We start from the raw sequence: 16454 nt of genomic DNA on the forward strand, positions 1-16454 counted from the left end.
GTGATGGCCCCGGGCATGCCGGGGGTGACAGCTCAGCCGCAGGCCCCGCCCCCAGCCCCGCCCTTGTCAGTGTCTGCCTCCTCGGGTTTCTATAAAGTTCATTTGGCGGCGCGCCGCGCGGGGGCTTCTGGGAGCGGCCGGCCTGGGCCAATCAGGAAGCGCGGTGAGCGGCGCGAGAAGTAGCGGCCGCATTCTCTAACCCGGACCTGGGTGGTGCAGACGGCTGTATTGCTCGGTAAGGCTGTCTCTCGCAGCGCCCTGGGGCGCTTGTCCTTGAACCCGGGGGTTCCGAGGCTGGGCTGAGCTGGGTCCCCACGCCAGGAGTCTGCTGCTCACGCTTCCCGATCGCCTCGTGGCAGGCGGGATCGCCTGGCTAACGCCGGCAGCACGGCTCCCTGTGTAACCGCCCTGGTAGAGCGTCGGGCTGCGTGCCGGGAATGTCTCCTGTCCGCCCTATTTCTGAAGATGGAGCTTTGTGGTGCTGACTCCCCACGGTAGTGCGACGCGCCACGCCCCCGCCCCACCCCTACGAGCTCACCCACCGGGTCGGCGCCACCTCCCCGCCACCGCACTCCGCCACGCCCTGCCGGCGCGCTCGCCCCTCGGGAATGCACCAAGTAGGGAGTCGACAAGGACAACCCCCTGAGCCTCTCCCGACCTGTCGTCTCTCCTACCGCATCCCTCGGAATGCTCCTCCCCATCCAGGGAGGTACTAGTGGTGAGAACCGGGAGGTGGCTCGAACTTTCTCTGGGTTCACAGCACCCCATCTTCTGCAAAGGCAATACCTAAGATTTCGGGGTCTCTTTTTCAGAGTTACTGGGCCGACCGCAGGGGTCTTTGGTCAAAGTTTGGAGGACCCGTTGACCGAGTCGCTGGTCTGGTTTCGTCCCTCTGCAGGTAGAGAAGGAGGTGTGTGTTAGCCTAACCGAAATGGCTTTCTGCAGGCAAGGGTCACCGTTTGTATGCCTTCTGGGAGGCGTGAGAGGGTGTCCTTGGGCATCATACGCTTTCTTTCTTTCAACTCTATTCTTTGTGCATTTGCATTTGGGACATTTTCATTCATGGTGATCTCATCGAGGCTCAGTTTTAAAATAGCCATATATTAGGCTAACATTTCACTTTTATGTCTCCCGCCTGGACCCTTCAACCTGCATCCAGCTGCCTACTTAATTATCTCCACTGAGGTGGGTTGATAGGGAACTCCGACTGAACATGTGTTATCAATTAAATCTCAAGAAAGCTGGGAAAAGAGAAAAGTAACTGAAGACACTGCAGAAATTCAAGTATCGCCCTGGCTGGGTGGCTCAGTGGGTTGGAATGTCGTGCCCCCTACACCAGTGCATTGCAGGTTCTATTCCCAGTCAGGGCACATGCTTAGGTTGCAGTTGGATCCCTGGTGGGGGCCATGGGAGAGACAGCCAATAGTCAATGTTTCTGTCTTACATTGATGTTTCTCTCTCTCTTCATCTCTCTCTAAAATCAATAAACACATCCTCAGGTGAGGGCCAAAAAAATAAAAGTATCCCTTGCTATCTATATCTGTTTAGGTGATGAGAGTTTGGATAGGAAATTTGGAGAGTGAGGGGTGTCTGCATCTGTTTGGTTTCTGAGGCTGGAGAGTGGGGCACGTGTGTAAATAAACAAGCCCAGGTTGCGCACAGATGCGAAGGAGACGAGTGAGTGAGGCCTGGAGAGAGGGAATCCGGGGGTCAGAGGTGGAGGAGCTGGGGAGGGGTGCAAACTCCGGGGTGCGGTGTGAGTGGGCTGCGGGAGCAGGCTGGGGTGTGGATTTGACGGTCATTGTCTCCAAGCATTCGGGGCAGGGTGAAACAGACACTCCAGGACAGGGAGTTCAGAGCGATTTAAAAATTAACAGGTTACTGAGAGTTAGAAAGGGTCACATACACTTGTGGAAGAGAGATCAGACTGACAGGGTTGTCCCAACTCGTACCTTCACTGTTGGGAGGTAATGCTAAGTTAAGTTTCTTGGGATGCTAATGTTGTGTTTCGTGCTAGTTCTTCTGAAAACTAGCTGAACAAACCATCAGTGTATAGTTCAGTAAATTTTTAAATAGTTATTCCCTCGTGTGACCGCCACCCATATTGCGATGTAGAACATTTCCAGTACCCCGGTGTGCCAGCTCTGGCTGCTGTAACAAAATAAACAGCACAAGTTTGGCTCAAACCATGAAGTTTGGTTTGCACAGTCCTTGAGGCTGGAAGTCCGAGATCAGGGTGCCTGCATGGTTGGGTTCTGGCGAAGGCTTTCTTTCTGGCTTGTAGGTGGCCACGGCCTCACTCACTGTGCGCTCATATCCTTTCCTGGGTGCAGGGGTCGGGGAGTGAGGAAGCAAGCTCTCTGGTGTTTCTTTTTTTAAAAAAGATTTTATTTACTTTTAGAGATAAGGGAAGAGAGGGAAACATCAATGTGTGGCTGCCCCTTGGGCGCCCCCTGCTGGGGACCTGGCCCACAACCCCAGGCATGTGCCCTGACTGGGAATCGAACCTGGGATTCTTTGGTTTGCAGGCCTGCACCCGTCCACTGAGCCACACCAGCCAGAGCTCAACATAAGAATTTTTGCGGGATACATTTCAGTCCACAACACCCGGAAGTTCTATTGTACTTTCCCAGTCAATCCCACCCCCTCCCAGAAATAACCGGTGTTCTGATGTCTAGAACCACAGATTAGTATTTTTTCTGTTCTTGAAATCCATGTGAATGGGATCGTGCAGTATGTCCTTTTTCTGTATCTGTATTCCTGTGCTTCTATGTAGCTATAGTTGGAGCTTTTCTATTGCTGTGTGGCATGCCAGGGTGTGAATATAACCATAACAACCACAGATGGGGTAATAATGTATATACAGCAGTTTTAAGGGGTTTTTTTGGGGGGGGGGGTCTCAGACTTTTGTTAGGCTGTAATAAAAGCTATAGTGCTTTTCTTACATTAGAAAAAGTTGCATGTATTTCCAGGCGTCAGGGCCCTCGGGACCAGAAGCCTCCCCTGGTTTACAGGAGGGTCTCTCAAACTCAGCACTACTGTTGTTTGGGGCTGGATAATTCTTTGTGGTGGAGCCTGTGCTGTGCATTGTGGGACGTTTAGCAGCACTTATGGCCTCTACTCGCTAGATGTCAGGAGTGCAAAGCCCTTCTCCCTCGGTTGTGACCATCAGAAACGTCTCTCCATGTTAGCAATGTCCCCTGGGAGGCAAACTTGCCCCCAGTTGAGAATCGTTGGTTTAGAGAGAAAAGCCGGAGCCAAAGACCTCTTGGAGGCAGAGTTGGTGATCTGTCGTGTGCCAGCTGTGACATGGGGCGGGTGTCACTCCTAAGGCTGTATATACAGATAGTTTCCGTCACCACTAAAATGGAGCTGCTCCTTCTGAGGACACATGAAGTGATTTTAAAGACCGAGTTAAAATATCGCAGGTTTGTAGATTCTTCATGGTGGGCAGTCCCTTAGAAATCATCTGAGCCGGCCTCCTCCTCCTCCCTGGTGATGAAACTGGGGTCCGGAGACGGGGAAGGGCCAACCCCAAAGTCAGAGGGCTGATGGGGGGCAAAGCCAGGTTGGGGTCCATTGTTCTTGCACCCCAGGCCTGGCTTCTACTGGACAGGACAGCTGACAGTTTACCACGAAATAACCTACGTGGATACTTTCTGTTTCCATGTGATGCCAGGTTACTTCTCTTTGCATGTTGAAGGTGAAATGATACAAGTGGTGTTTTACACATCAGGAAAGCTGGTACTTACACATTCCTGACTGCAGACACAGAATCATCCAGGCCAGCACTAGAACTGAATCACCCAGTCTTTAATATCTCTTCTGTCTGGGGTAATTCATTTCAGGTCTTTATTTTCTCCGGAAGTCTGCTTTCTGAATAACAATTACGGTAGGTCTAACTTTGTTTTAGTCTTACAAGACTCTAAAGAATTATCCAGCAACAATTAAAAAAAAATCATTATTCTCTCCCGAGAAGCCTCTGAAACAATAGTGTCTGGTAAGATATAATTTTCTTCTTGGTGGTTGTAATCGACAACTGACAGATCCGGTAAAGGGTGGGATGAATCTGTCATCTAACCATAGTTTATATATTCAAAATAGAGAGGAGAGCAAAACCAGTCTTTGCTGTCTCGAGTGAGGCTCTACCCATCAATCTTTGGTGTTGAATACTGAACACTGCTCTTGTGTCTGCGTCCTGTTATAGTCTGATTAATAAGAAGGTTTGAGGCAGCCACGGCTTGTGTGCTGTTGGTTGGAGTGTTGTCTTGGTGACACCAGGGTGGTGGGTTCTGTCCCTGGTTGGGGCACATAGGAGAAGCAACCAGTGAGTGCATCAATAAGTGGAACAACAGTATTCCCCTCTCTCTCTCTCTCCCTCCCTCCCTGTCTCTCCCTCTCCCTCTCCCTCTCCCACTCGAAAATCAATGAAAAAGAAGTAGGTTTGAGGGTAAGATTTCCACTTGAAATTAAATGCTAAATTTCTCTTGAATCACACCTTCACTGTGCAAATTTGGATTTATAATAATAACCATACATGATATAATTGAAGGACAAAATGTTGCCATGTTGCTACATTGGCAGCTTTGGGGAAAAAGCTCGTGTAGCCTTTTACAATGCTATAAATCAGTAGAGTTTATGAAACCCTTTCTTGTGTACCACCAGCCTCTTGAGGAGGTAGGGGTTATCATGTTTTCATAGGTGAGGCTGGGAGGAGAGGCCCGGATTTCATCCCAGGGGTGAAGGGCCCCCTTGCAGCTAGCAGGGGAGCCCTCTGAACCCACAAACCAGGCTTGTGGGTTCAAAATGCAGTCCTCTCCTGTTTACCCATTCTGTTTGAGATATCCTTTTTGGATTTGATTTGTTGTCATATGAAAACTTTTAAAAATAATCGAAACAAGGAATAACATTGTCAGTTGTACATTTTGAAGAAAAAAGACATAACTAACAGCACGAGTTAATTTCTTCGGATGTATTTGAAATTCCCCTTTCGGACAACATCCAGAAAAATCATCGCACTGCTAACCGTGCATTTGGCCTGGATGATATTGGGGTATGTGATAAAGTTAGAGTTCACGGTGAGTGGTGACAAGTGCTGGTTGCATATATTGACATTCTGCAGGGAAAGTAGTTGGTGTCGTTTTTTCATGCAGATGGGTGAATCTTGAGATTCCTTTAACAGATGGCCTTGCCTTTATTTTTTCATCTCTTTCTTAGTCCTTTGTATTTCTTGGACAACTGGGGTGTTTGTGGCTGATGAGGAAAAGGAGAAATTCACGTGGTTCAATATGTTGCATTGAATTTGAACAGGACCATGAGGTCCGCCTAGCATTCTGTGTGTTGGGTCAAAAGAGCATATACTGGGCAGAGTTCATGACTTAGAAAATGTATTTCTTCTCTCTAATATGCTCGTCAAATAAACAGCATCGGGAGAGCAGGGCAGCGACGGTGGGTCTGTTGTGTTGCTCGTTCACGCTTCCTGTGGTCACTGCAGAGGCCTGGTGACCACGGGAGCTCCGTGCCCACGGTGAGCAGGCAGCCTGGATTGCTCACCGGGCTGGCTCAGATGCCCTTGGCAAGTTACGACCCGGGGGCCAGAAAGGCTAAGAAGAGTTTTTATGTCTTGAGAAATCATTGAAAAGATCAAAGGAGACTATTTCACGACACGTGAATACGACGTGAAATTCACGTTTGAGTGGCCATAATTAAAGTGTTGCTGGCGGGCAGCCACCCTCCTTTGTTTACATGTTGCCCACTCTCAGGGGGGACTTGAGGGGTAGCTGGGGACTGGCCCACGAAGCCCAAATGCTTGCCGTCGCCCCTCTGCAGAGAAGGTCGGCCAACCCTTGGCCTAGGCGACCGGTCTCACAGGCTAGAAGCTGGGAAGGAGTTTGGTAGATGGGTCTAGGACGGATGGCTGGGAGGCTCTTTCACACTTCCCTCTGTTTTCTGCCAGCTCCGAGGCCCTAAGGTGTGGATTTGGGGGACGGTATCCTAGAAGTAACATAGGCTTAAGTAAGGCAAACAGGTGACACCCATTTCTGGGATGACCCAATGGTCCTCAAAGCACCAGTAGTTCCGTGGCTTGGGAATCCACAAAGCTCGGGGCAGGTGAGGACTCAGTCTGCTTGCAGCTGATGCCTTCAGAGAAGAGAAGCGAGCCCCGGCCAGGTGCTCAGTCGGTCAGAGCGTCAGTCGTCCTGGTACGCCAAGGTCGCGGGTTCCATCAGGGCACAGACATGAATCAACCAATGAATGTGTAAATGAGTGGAACAACAACTCCATATTTCTCTCTTCTCTAAAATCAATACATAAAAAAATTTAAAAAGAGCCCTGGCTGGTGTAGCTCAGCGGATTGAGCGCAGGCTGTGAACTAAAGGGTTGCTGGTTCGATTCCCAGTCAGGGCACATGCCTGGGTTGTCAACCCAGGTCTCCAGTGAGGGCCACGTGAGAGGCAACCACACATTGATGTTTCTCTCCCTCTCTTTTTCCTTCTCTTCCCCCTCTCTAAAAATAAGAAATAAAATATTTTAAAAAATTAAAAAAGAAAACAAAATAAGGTAGTGATACAATAAGCATGGCTACTCCAAGAGACTAAGAGATCACCTGCCAAACCCTGGAGGGCGGTTCTGGGAGCGTACCGATTTAGCATGGTCTGGAGGGGCTCAGCTTGTTGGCTGGGAGCCGAGTGTCGTCCTGTAAGGGAGCAGTACCCTTCCTGCACTCTCCCACCCCTCTGCTGCGACACTGCCTCGCTTCTGACCCCCGAGGTGTGCGTTTGCCGTGCCGCAGGTCACGCTCAGAGTCCCTGGACACCAGCTGGGTATCCCACATGTTCCCTCAGTGCTGACCCTGTCTGACTGCAGATAGCACCAGATAAGGGTTCCACCCGGCACGACTGTGCTCCCCAAGGCCAGTCGCCAGGTTCACGTTACCCATGCTTCTGACCCACTGGCTGTAGATCTGAGGTCCAATTAGTCCGCTAGAGCAAGACACTGAACTGGGAGATTTTACCTGTGTTGACCAGTTTACTAAGGGACATAGAGGGACAGCCGGATAAAGAGGCATGTAAGGGGGGCTTGGAAGGGGCCTGAGCGCTGGAGCCTCTGTCCCCGTGGAACTGAGGTGTGTCACCCTTCCAGCACGTGGAAGCACTCCCCGCCCAGAAGCTCATCAGATCTCACTGGCGGGGAGTTTTTATAGAGCGTAACATGCAGCCCTCTTCCCCGCCCCAGAGCCTGGTGGGCGGGGCTGAGATTTCCAGCCCCCCAAGCTCTTGGTCTTCTTTTTGGGGACCGCCTCCGGCCCCATCACCCTCCCCTTTGCGTCTAGCTCAGTGGATTTTCTCAAGTTGAACAAACACACTGTTAAGTGGCACCCAGATTAAAAAAACAAAAACTAGAAAATCACTCCCCCACAACCTCCAGGTCTTCCTTCTGTCACAACCCAGCGAGGGCACTCAGCCCTGCCTCGGGACAGCGGCGGTGAATTTGCCCTGCGTTTTGAGGCTTTCGGTTGCCCCGGTGGTGGAAGAGGTCCGTATAGGCTCAGGAGGACGCCCGCCAGGTGGCGCCAGAGAGCACTGTGTTGCCCCCCGGGCCCTGGTACCCTGCGAGGGCCTCGGAGCCCCTGTGGGTGTTTCCAGAGGACTCCTAGTGCCGTGAGTCCGTCCTCGCCGGCCTTCTCCCATCCAGCCCCGTTTTGCTGATTGTTCCCCGTCCCACCTTCGCGAAGCTTCTTCCTGGCTTCCTCCTCCGGAGTGCCCCAGGTGCAGCTGGTGTCCGGTCTCTGCACGAGTCCTGGGCAGATTTGTGCAACGCAGAGCTTGGCCTTCATCCCTCTCCCCCCCCCGCCGTGTAGTTCTTTCTGTTGGTCAGAGCTAGTGAGGTTCTTACCGTGATCAATGTGCAGCATCTTGGGTCAAAATTGATATTTGGTTGGCTTAACTCCTGTGTTTTATGGCTAGTTTGATACGTAATTTGCAGAGGGGATAAAAATTGCCCTTAAATTGGTAAAAAATTAACCACAGATTAAAACATTTTGGTGAACTGGGATGATAACTACATCAAAATGTAGATTTGGAAACTTGAATAACTTTTTTGTAATTTAGCTTCTATTGGTTGATTTATTTACAATGCAGGAGAGATCACTATTTTTCAAATACAGATATATATATAAAATATATATATATATATGTATGTGTGTATGTATCTTCTCAGAGACGTGGAACGAGTTTATTTTCGACTCTGAAGTTACGTAGCAAATTTCTTCCTATACGTATACTTACTCTTTGGTTTGGAGTTCCGTTCACCTGAACACCAGGCTGTTCTGAAATTCCGTCGGGTTTCGTCCGGGTGCACAGCGGGAAAGCGCCCGTCTGGACCGAGCGTGCTCTGAAATCGTGCCATTTGTACTGCCACCGCCTTATGCTCTGCAGCCTCAGAAATGTTAAGTGTCAGTTGGTAGTCGGAAGGGAATGTTTTCTCTCTGGTCTTTGCGTGCCAGTGGGTGCTGATTTGGCAGGGAGTGCAGGAAGCTTTGGGAAGAACAGACCCACAAATGGGGGAATGGAACTCCTCCTGTTCATTCAACAAATGACTCCCTACTGCCTACTGTGTGCCAGGCGCTGTTCTTGGAGCTCGGGAACATGCTAGCGAACCAGACGGGCAGATCCCTGTCCTTGCGCAGGTGCCGTTTAGCAGAGGTGACAGGCGGTAAGAGAGGTGGGGGAGGGCTAGGGGTGCTTGCAGGCCGCACCCTTGAGGATTTTGTTCTAGGTTGTCATCAAAGGCAAGGTGACAGCTTAGCTGAAGCGGAGATAAGGGACTGTCCTGAGCATATCTGAGAGGAGCGATCCTGGTAGAGGAGGCAGGGCGTACAGGGACTCTAGGGTGGGAACAGGCCTGCCCAGGGAGGCCCCTGTGTGGCTGCAGCCCAGGCGGGATGGGGGCGGGACAGGGCTCGAAGTGAGTCTGGGAGGTAAGAGGAGGTGGGGCCGCCTCTGAGGAGCTTCACTCTGTGTAAGAGATTCGTGCAAAGGAGGGGTGTGGCCCTGCTTGATGAGGACCCCTGAGGTCCTGGTGGAGAATGGACTGTAGGCCAGGCAGCAAGGGGTGAGCAGGTCAGGGAAGAGGTGACAGTGTCTCACAGGGGTGGAGGTGGTGGGCAGCGGTAGGTTCGGGTACATTTTGAAGGTGGGTTTGAAGGCTCCACCGGCCTGTTGGGTGTGGGGGTGGGGCGTGAGTCACGCCGGCCTTCAAGGATTTTGGCCACAGCAGCTGAGTCGTGTTGTCTCCACACTGGAGAGGCCGAGGAGGAGCGGGTTTTGTAGGCAGAGGTCAACGCGCAGTCCGGGGTTATTCAGTTTAGGGTGTTATTTAGAGACGCAGGCTTTATTTTTACCACGGTCAAATCATTCTTTAAATAACTTCACAAAGTCTTATTATTGGATCATGTGAAAGTAAATCATGACCGTTACTTGCCTCTATTAGTTATACTCAGACCCGTCACCCCAAATCTTCGTGCGGGCGGGTCTCGTGAGAAGTGGAGCTCGTCCTCCATCTGAGTTCTCCCCTCCCCGGGGGCCGTGGGGAGCGGCCGGGTTCCCGGCAGGAGACTGGCACTGACCTTGTGGGTTTCCGAGGAGAAGCGTCCTCTCCGTCAGTCAGGAGCGTTATTTGAAAACACTCCGCTTCCTGTCCCGGAGGATACCTTCCTCTTTCCGCCGGGCCTCTCTGCCAGAGGCGGGGGCTGCCAGTTAGGGTCCGATTCTCTTGGGTTGGGGGGGAAAGGGGGGGCAATGATTGTGGAAACTTGAGGTAGAGTTGTTGTGCACTTGACTGTCTAAAGATCGACATCGGTTCAGCGCTTGGTGAAGAACGCCCGTGTGTTCCAGCGTTTACTCCAGCCGAGCTGTTTTTGTTTAGCCCTGTGGCCTTGCCTTCAAAGTTAATGTTCTTCGAGTTCACTTGGACAAGTTCCTGTCCTCCTGCTGTGGATTCGCGGTGGTGGCCGTGGCCTTTGAGCGCCAACCAGCGCTTCATTGCTGAGACCCGTACGGCGTGGACGCCGTGACCACAGGCCTAGGCCGGCGGGCCGGGTTTCAGAGGCGCAGCGGAGGCCCTGGGTTTAAAACAAAGTGGAGAAGCATCACCAACAAGAGCTGCTATTTAAGGGATTTTGTTATCTTTTAAATAAGGAATTTTGTTAGCTTTTTAGCAGTGTCAAATTTTTTTTAATGATGATGGTGATACTGTTTATCTTGTTGATTTACATGGTGGGAGGAGTTAACACTACCTTGGTCAGGTCCTTCCCCAAGGACAGTGCATATGTGTTTACATATGTATAAATATGTAACATCCATTAAATGCTGGCGCTGTTCATAGGGCCTTTCCAGGTCCCCTGGTAGAGGAACACGTGGTCCTGTTGGTGTCCGGGGTCCGGAAGCCAGCTGCTCCGCACAGGGTCCGGCAGAGGGGCGCCACTGAGTGTGGTTGGCGGGGCGCGTGAATGTGTCGCACGAGGCGGACAGCAGTTTGATCCGTTCACCTAAAATGCCACGTGGTGTGCTTGAGTGTGATACTGTTATGTTACAGAATTGCACGCTTATGATTTTGTAATAAAAGATTTTTATGTACTAAAAAGGAGCTCTATTTGTGCCAGACCCTGTATGTTACTATAATTATTAGTAGCTGCCATATTTCTACAAGTAGTGGGGACATGAACAGTGAAGTCTAATATCTGAACGTCATCTAACAGGCAGACACGGACCCCTGCTCCGAGTAACCTTGTAAGCTCAAGGACATGTGAGTGGAGACTTGGACATGAACTCGAAGAGACTGTCTCTTACGTTAGTGGAGGAGCAGGTGGCGAGAATGACATGGAGCTGGTCCCCAGACCTGTCGTCTTCTGGGCTTGGTTCAGCCGCTTTGCCGTGGAGAGTGTTCCGGGCACGGAGCGGAGCTCGGTGGACTGGAGCTGCCTCTCCTGTCTGCTCAGGAGGGTCCCGAGATAAGGGCCTTATGGATTGCCCGCGCTCTGCAGGCGGCGGTGTTCTGTCACCAAGATGGGTGGAGAAAGGGGAGGTGGAGGGTGGCCGCTCTCACAGCCTCCCAGAGGCTGCTGTTTCCTTGTCAGCCTCAAGTCTGGGGGAGGAGGCAGGAGCCCTGGTTGGTGGTGTAGTATCTTTGCACTTATTTGTTCTGGTGGCAGAAATCAATTTTGGGACTGTCAGCATGCACAGAAATGATCTGTTTCTTCACAGCCTGGCTTATTTTCCCTCTCGGGCCCGTTCTTAGGCCGTGTTCAGGACAAGTCCCCTTGTTGACGAGCTGTCTCCTTGTCTGTTTACGGAAAGTCCTGTTGCTTCATTATGCTTGTGACGGATTCGGGCAGTGGGTGACGCCTGTCTTTCCCTTTCTCCGCCCCCGCTGCAGGACCCGCGCCGCCGCCGCCGATGGACACCGAGGGGTTTGGCGAGCTCCTGCAGCAGGCGGAGCAGCTTGCCGCCGAGACCGAGGGCATCTCGGAGCTCCCCCACGTGGAACGGAACCTGCAGGAGATCCAGCAGGCGGGCGAGCGCCTGCGCTCCCGCACCCTCACGCGCACGTCCCAGGAGACGGCAGATGTCAAGGCGTGAGTACTGGGGGGAGGCAGGGTCCGGTTCTCCTTCCCTGTCCTGGGTCTGGACTCCGAGCCTTGTGCAAACAGGCCAGCAGCCCCGTGTGGTCTCCCCGCCCGGGGTTTCCGGCCCGTCTGTCTGGCCCGGCCGTGAGCCCTGTCACAAGCGAAGGTGGCCAGGGTGGGAGGAGGCGGAGAGTTCTGTCACGCAGAAGCCAGGCACGGTGGTTCCCGCTCGGGGTCACTGACTGGGGGGTTGTAATGGCTCCCATGAGTATGTTAGTCGCTGTGGGCCACGCAGGCAAGCGTCACCTCTGTGCCAGAGAGCCCTCGGCGATGAGCAGAGTGTTTAAGAGCACTTGGGGGACACTGATGCGCAGTCAGAGGCGAGAAGCCATCCGAGTGAGGGGTGATGGTCTGCTCATTGTCAGTGACCCCGTAGGCTGCCTCCCAGAGGCCTTGGCAGCGCAGCACCTGCCAGCGACTGCAGCACCGGACAGCAGATGCGCGCCAGAGGGCGCGGCTGCAGAAGTGCTGATGGCCGGCCGCTGCCCGCTGCCCAGCAGTGATGAGCTGTGGATACCACAACGGCCCTGGCCCGGGCCAGCTCTGGGGCCCCGACCCGTCATGAGACGTGGTCCTGGCCCTCAAGAAGCTTTTGGAAGGCAGGGAGAAAACCTTGCTGCTTTCCATGAGAAGTGTGACCGACTGATTACTCACTGTGCTTCCTCCTCTCAGCCAGTGTTAAGATTGTTGTTGTCCCCTCGTCACAGCTGAGCGGCTGCGGCCCAGAGAGGGCAAGCGGTTCTCAGCTCACACAGCTGGTGGGCAGGGAGCCGGGTGGGTGCCCAGAGACGCCCGCTCCAGAGCACATGCTCCCTCAGCCACGAGGGAAGGAAGGGTCACGGGAGGGTGGAGGGTGCCGGTATTCGTGACCTTGGTGGGTCCGGAGAGTCACCGCGATTCTGTGGGAGATGCAGGCAAGGGTCCAGTTCCGAATTGAACTTGAGAGGGACCAAGGTGCTGGCATTAACATGGGTACGTTGTTCTGTTGGGCACGTAACAAATGCCCCAGGAGTGAGTACAAAGGCTACACATTCTTTTCCAGCCAATCTCGAAAGCTGAATGTTTTGGCTGCTCTTCTGAGTCAGTCAGTGTGTTGTAGAAATTCTTCTCGGGGCCTCCCCAGAAGTTCATTTTTAAAGGTAGTCCTGGTTAGTTTTGGTGCTGCTGGGCTGGTACAGGCAGGTCAGAGGAACGCTGGCAGGAGCTGTCAACTCTGCAGCCTCATGAGCGCACGCAGCCGGAGCCGCTGCCCGCCCAGCGCCCTAGCGCCCCAGCACCCCAGCACCCCAGCCCCCCGTTACTGCCACCTCGCCCTCCCCACAGGCTCTTCGTTGCTGCCCCCGCTGCCTGCAGCCTCCCCCCCCCCGCCCCCACCGGTCCCGAGTGTGCAGGCTCCGCGCTCGGGTGCAAGGATGCTGCTGGAGCCACAGGCCCGTGATGCCAGCCGAGTTGCTATAGTTATAATTTAATTGCATCAGCTTTACAGCCTATTAAGAGCAAAAAGGGAAAATGTTTTCTTGGTAACAGTTAACAGTCATGCTCTCCTTCTTGTAAATTTCCATTCTTCCTCATCTTTTTCCACCTTAAACCCATCATTTGAGGGGGGGGGGAGTTGGGATGTTGGAAGCATGGGCACAGGGTGGGGCAGGTGCTGCAGGAGAAACCCCGGGGGCTGGCGACTGTGTTTTTCCTTCTTCCCGATAGGCAGGGCCGTAGAGTGCAGTGCAAGCACGTTAGTGCCGGGTGAGGACAGCAGGGAGGGCTGAGCAGGGAATTCCTCTCTTCCACGAAGTAGATTCTGAAGGAAAATTCTGTCTTTAAGATTTTAATTAAAAGTAGATTATAGGTTTCAGAATGAATTGTTTGGTGCTAGATTCATTTGTTTAAACACACTTTGTTGGGTTTTTCATTTTAGGGAATAGATTTGACAGCTTCTTGTTTCTGCGTGTCTATATTTTTAACTTGTCCAATTTCCTCTGCATGTGGAGAAGGGCACATGTCGCCCACGTGAAGGTGGTCCCCGGGGGTCAGCGGGCTGTGGCCCATGAGCCCGCAGGAGCTGCGTGGGAGCTCGGCCCGCGTGCTGTGCGCCGTCCGGGCTGCCGTGTGCCGCAGTCACGGAGCCGAGGGCCTGCGAGGCCCGAAGTGGTTACTGTCGGCCCCTGAGAGCGAGTGTGCTCGCGCCTGGTGTGATGATGGAATGGGTTGGGTACCACGTGCTGCTTGCACGGTTGAGCACCGTCCCTAGCTGTGACGCCCTCCCTGCCGTCAGTTGCACCCCGCCCCCCCCATCAGAGAGGCTCAGCGGGTTTTTCCACTCAAACCCAGAAGCCAGACCTCCTGGAAGCGTACAGGGAAACAGCCAGCCACCACTCTTTCTCCCTAATTGTACAGTCCAAGGTAGCCGTGGTACTAACTGCTCATTCTTTCACACCATTCTCCGTGTTCATGCAAAGCATACACATGTGCTTGCCCCAAGTCACACAGCAAATTACGACTCTGCTTATGATACTACTACTAACCTACCTTTTTAAGCACTTACTATTTGTGAGGCACTGTGCCAAGCACTTTACGTGCCTTATATAATAATTTCTTCTTGAAATAACCCCGTGAAATAAGTGCTATTGTCTCCCTGCATACTTGAGGAATGTCAGGTAGCAGGCGGCCAAGCCAGCGGTCAGATCCAGCCTGGTCGCTGAGACTCCCTCGCATTCGCAGGGCCCTTTCCGGGATCCGAAGGACTGTGGCAGGCGTGCTCCCGGCCAACGGTCTGCACGCGCCTGAGGGGTGGGAGAGGCGGGGAGTCTTGTCCACATTTCACGGAGAAGTGACGCTTGGGGAGGTGACGTGTCTCAGATTGTCGGGCAGTCAGTGACAGGTGGAGCTTGAACGCAGACCTCCTGACGTTTCTTCTGCTCCCCACGGACACTGGCACAGCTTTTGCTTTACTTTCCTGGGACTGGGATGTTTGATCCCCCTCTGTGGCGTTTGGCTTAGGAGAAGCTGCTTGGTTTACTGAAACTGGGCCTGGGAGAGGGCGGGAGACCTCTGGGTTTTCCCACCCTCAGAAGCTGGAGATTTCTGGGACCCATGCCGCCGGTCCTCCCTCCCTGCCCCCCATCGGGGCTTCTGCACGGTGTCTGCAGGCTCCGGCCACCGAGGTGACCCTCCTCTTCTAACAGTTCTAACAGCTCACCCCTAGCTGCTGAGGTCCTCAACACTGGTGCACCTTAGAGCCACCGGGGCACCGGGGCCGTGCCCGCCTGTCACGTGGAGATACGGCGGCTGTGAGACAGAGTGTGGCAGCGCTTGGCCTATGTTCCTCTCACCCAGCAACCCCACTCCCGGGATCTATCGCGAGGATGCACTGGCAAAAGTAGGAAATGATATGTGCACGAGGCTGCTCGTTATTTGCATAGAGAGTGTTGGAGACAGACGTTCACCGGGGCGGACGGGCTGACTCGGTGTGGGACACCTGTGTAGTGGAGGGCTTCCCGGGAGCACGGAGGAGTGAGAGCATGGGCGCCCATGGATGGACCCCGGCACATGCCGTCAAGCTCCGTGGAAGAGCAAGGTGCAGAAATGTGTGGTGCCGTGTTTACTTAAGAAAGCAGGTGAAAAACATCCCCTGTTCCTGAATCAGAAGACTTAATTTTTTAAACTTAAATTTATTGGGGTAACATTGGATAACGACATTCTACAAATTTCATTCGGGTAGTTTTACAGTACAACATCTTTATACTCCGTTGCCTGCTCGCCACCCAAAGCAGACGACTTAATACTATCAAAACGTTAACGCTCCCCAGTTCATCTGCAGATTCAGTGTCGTCCCTGTCAGAATCCCACCTGGTTTTTTGTTTGTTTGTTTGTTTGTTTGTTTGGTTTGGTTTTGCAGAAATTGAAAAGTTGACCCTAAAATCCATATGGAAATGCAAGGGACCTAGAATAGCTCAAACAATATCTAAAAAGCAGAAGAAAGTTGGGAGACTCATGTTTCCAATTTCAAAACTCCCTACCAAGGCAGCTGTCAGGACTGGGGTGCTGGCCCTGGGACAGACGCACGGAGTGGGTGACGGAGCTGTGAGTCCAGCAGCCGACCGTGTGTCCGAACGGCTCACTGCCGCCCAGAGAGCCGTGGCCATCCAGGGTCTTTGCGATGCCTCTCGCTGGGCATCCGCATGCAAAGGGTGAAGTCAGACCCCGTAACTCAGAATGGAATGCAGACCTACGTATAAGGGCTAAAAGTTTAAAACTCTTAGAAGAAAGCATAGTATAAATCTTCCTGCCTTAGGTTAGGGAGAGCCTGGGCAGGTAGGAAACCAAAAGCAAAAATAAAAAGACCTCTGTACTGATCAAAACAGAACAAAACAAAAAAAGTGTGTGCTTCGAAGGACTCCATCAAGAAAGTGAGAGAAGAGCCCACAGAATGGGAGAAAACATTTGCAAATTATACATCTGAGAAGGTGCTTATATCCAGAATGTATAAAAAAAAATCTTACAACTCAAGGATAAAAAGACAGCCCAATTTAAAAATGAGCGAAAGATCAGAGTAGACGTTTTTCCAAAGAAGATACAGACACTCCAGGGAGCAAATGAAAAGACGTTCAGCATCCCAGTCATCCGGGAGATGCGAATCAAAACCACAGCAACGTATCACTTCACGCACGCGTGAGCATACGTGTGCACACACGTACACACACGGAGAGCCGTAACAGAAGGACAGGCAGTGACACGTGTCGATGAGCATGTGGGAAAAGCGGAAACTCTC

At 52.6% G+C, this 16454-nt stretch overlaps 1 protein-coding gene across 1 annotated transcript in view; it reads left to right on the forward strand.

The window, feature by feature from the left end:
• The first annotated feature begins 98 nt into the window (after nt 1-98).
• Nucleotides 99-16454, forward strand: part of NUP93 (nucleoporin 93) — a 104484-nt gene continuing 88128 nt past the window's right edge. Inside the window, exons 1-2 of the mRNA XM_028501717.2 lie at nt 99-235; nt 11437-11635. Coding sequence (XP_028357518.1) covers nt 11457-11635 — 179 coding nt within the window. The 5' untranslated portion in view covers nt 99-235; nt 11437-11456. The remainder of the gene's footprint in view (nt 236-11436; nt 11636-16454) is intronic.

Source organism: Phyllostomus discolor, chromosome 12, assembly GCF_004126475.2.
Source record: "Phyllostomus discolor isolate MPI-MPIP mPhyDis1 chromosome 12, mPhyDis1.pri.v3, whole genome shotgun sequence".
Lineage (NCBI taxonomy): Eukaryota > Metazoa > Chordata > Mammalia > Chiroptera > Phyllostomidae > Phyllostomus > Phyllostomus discolor.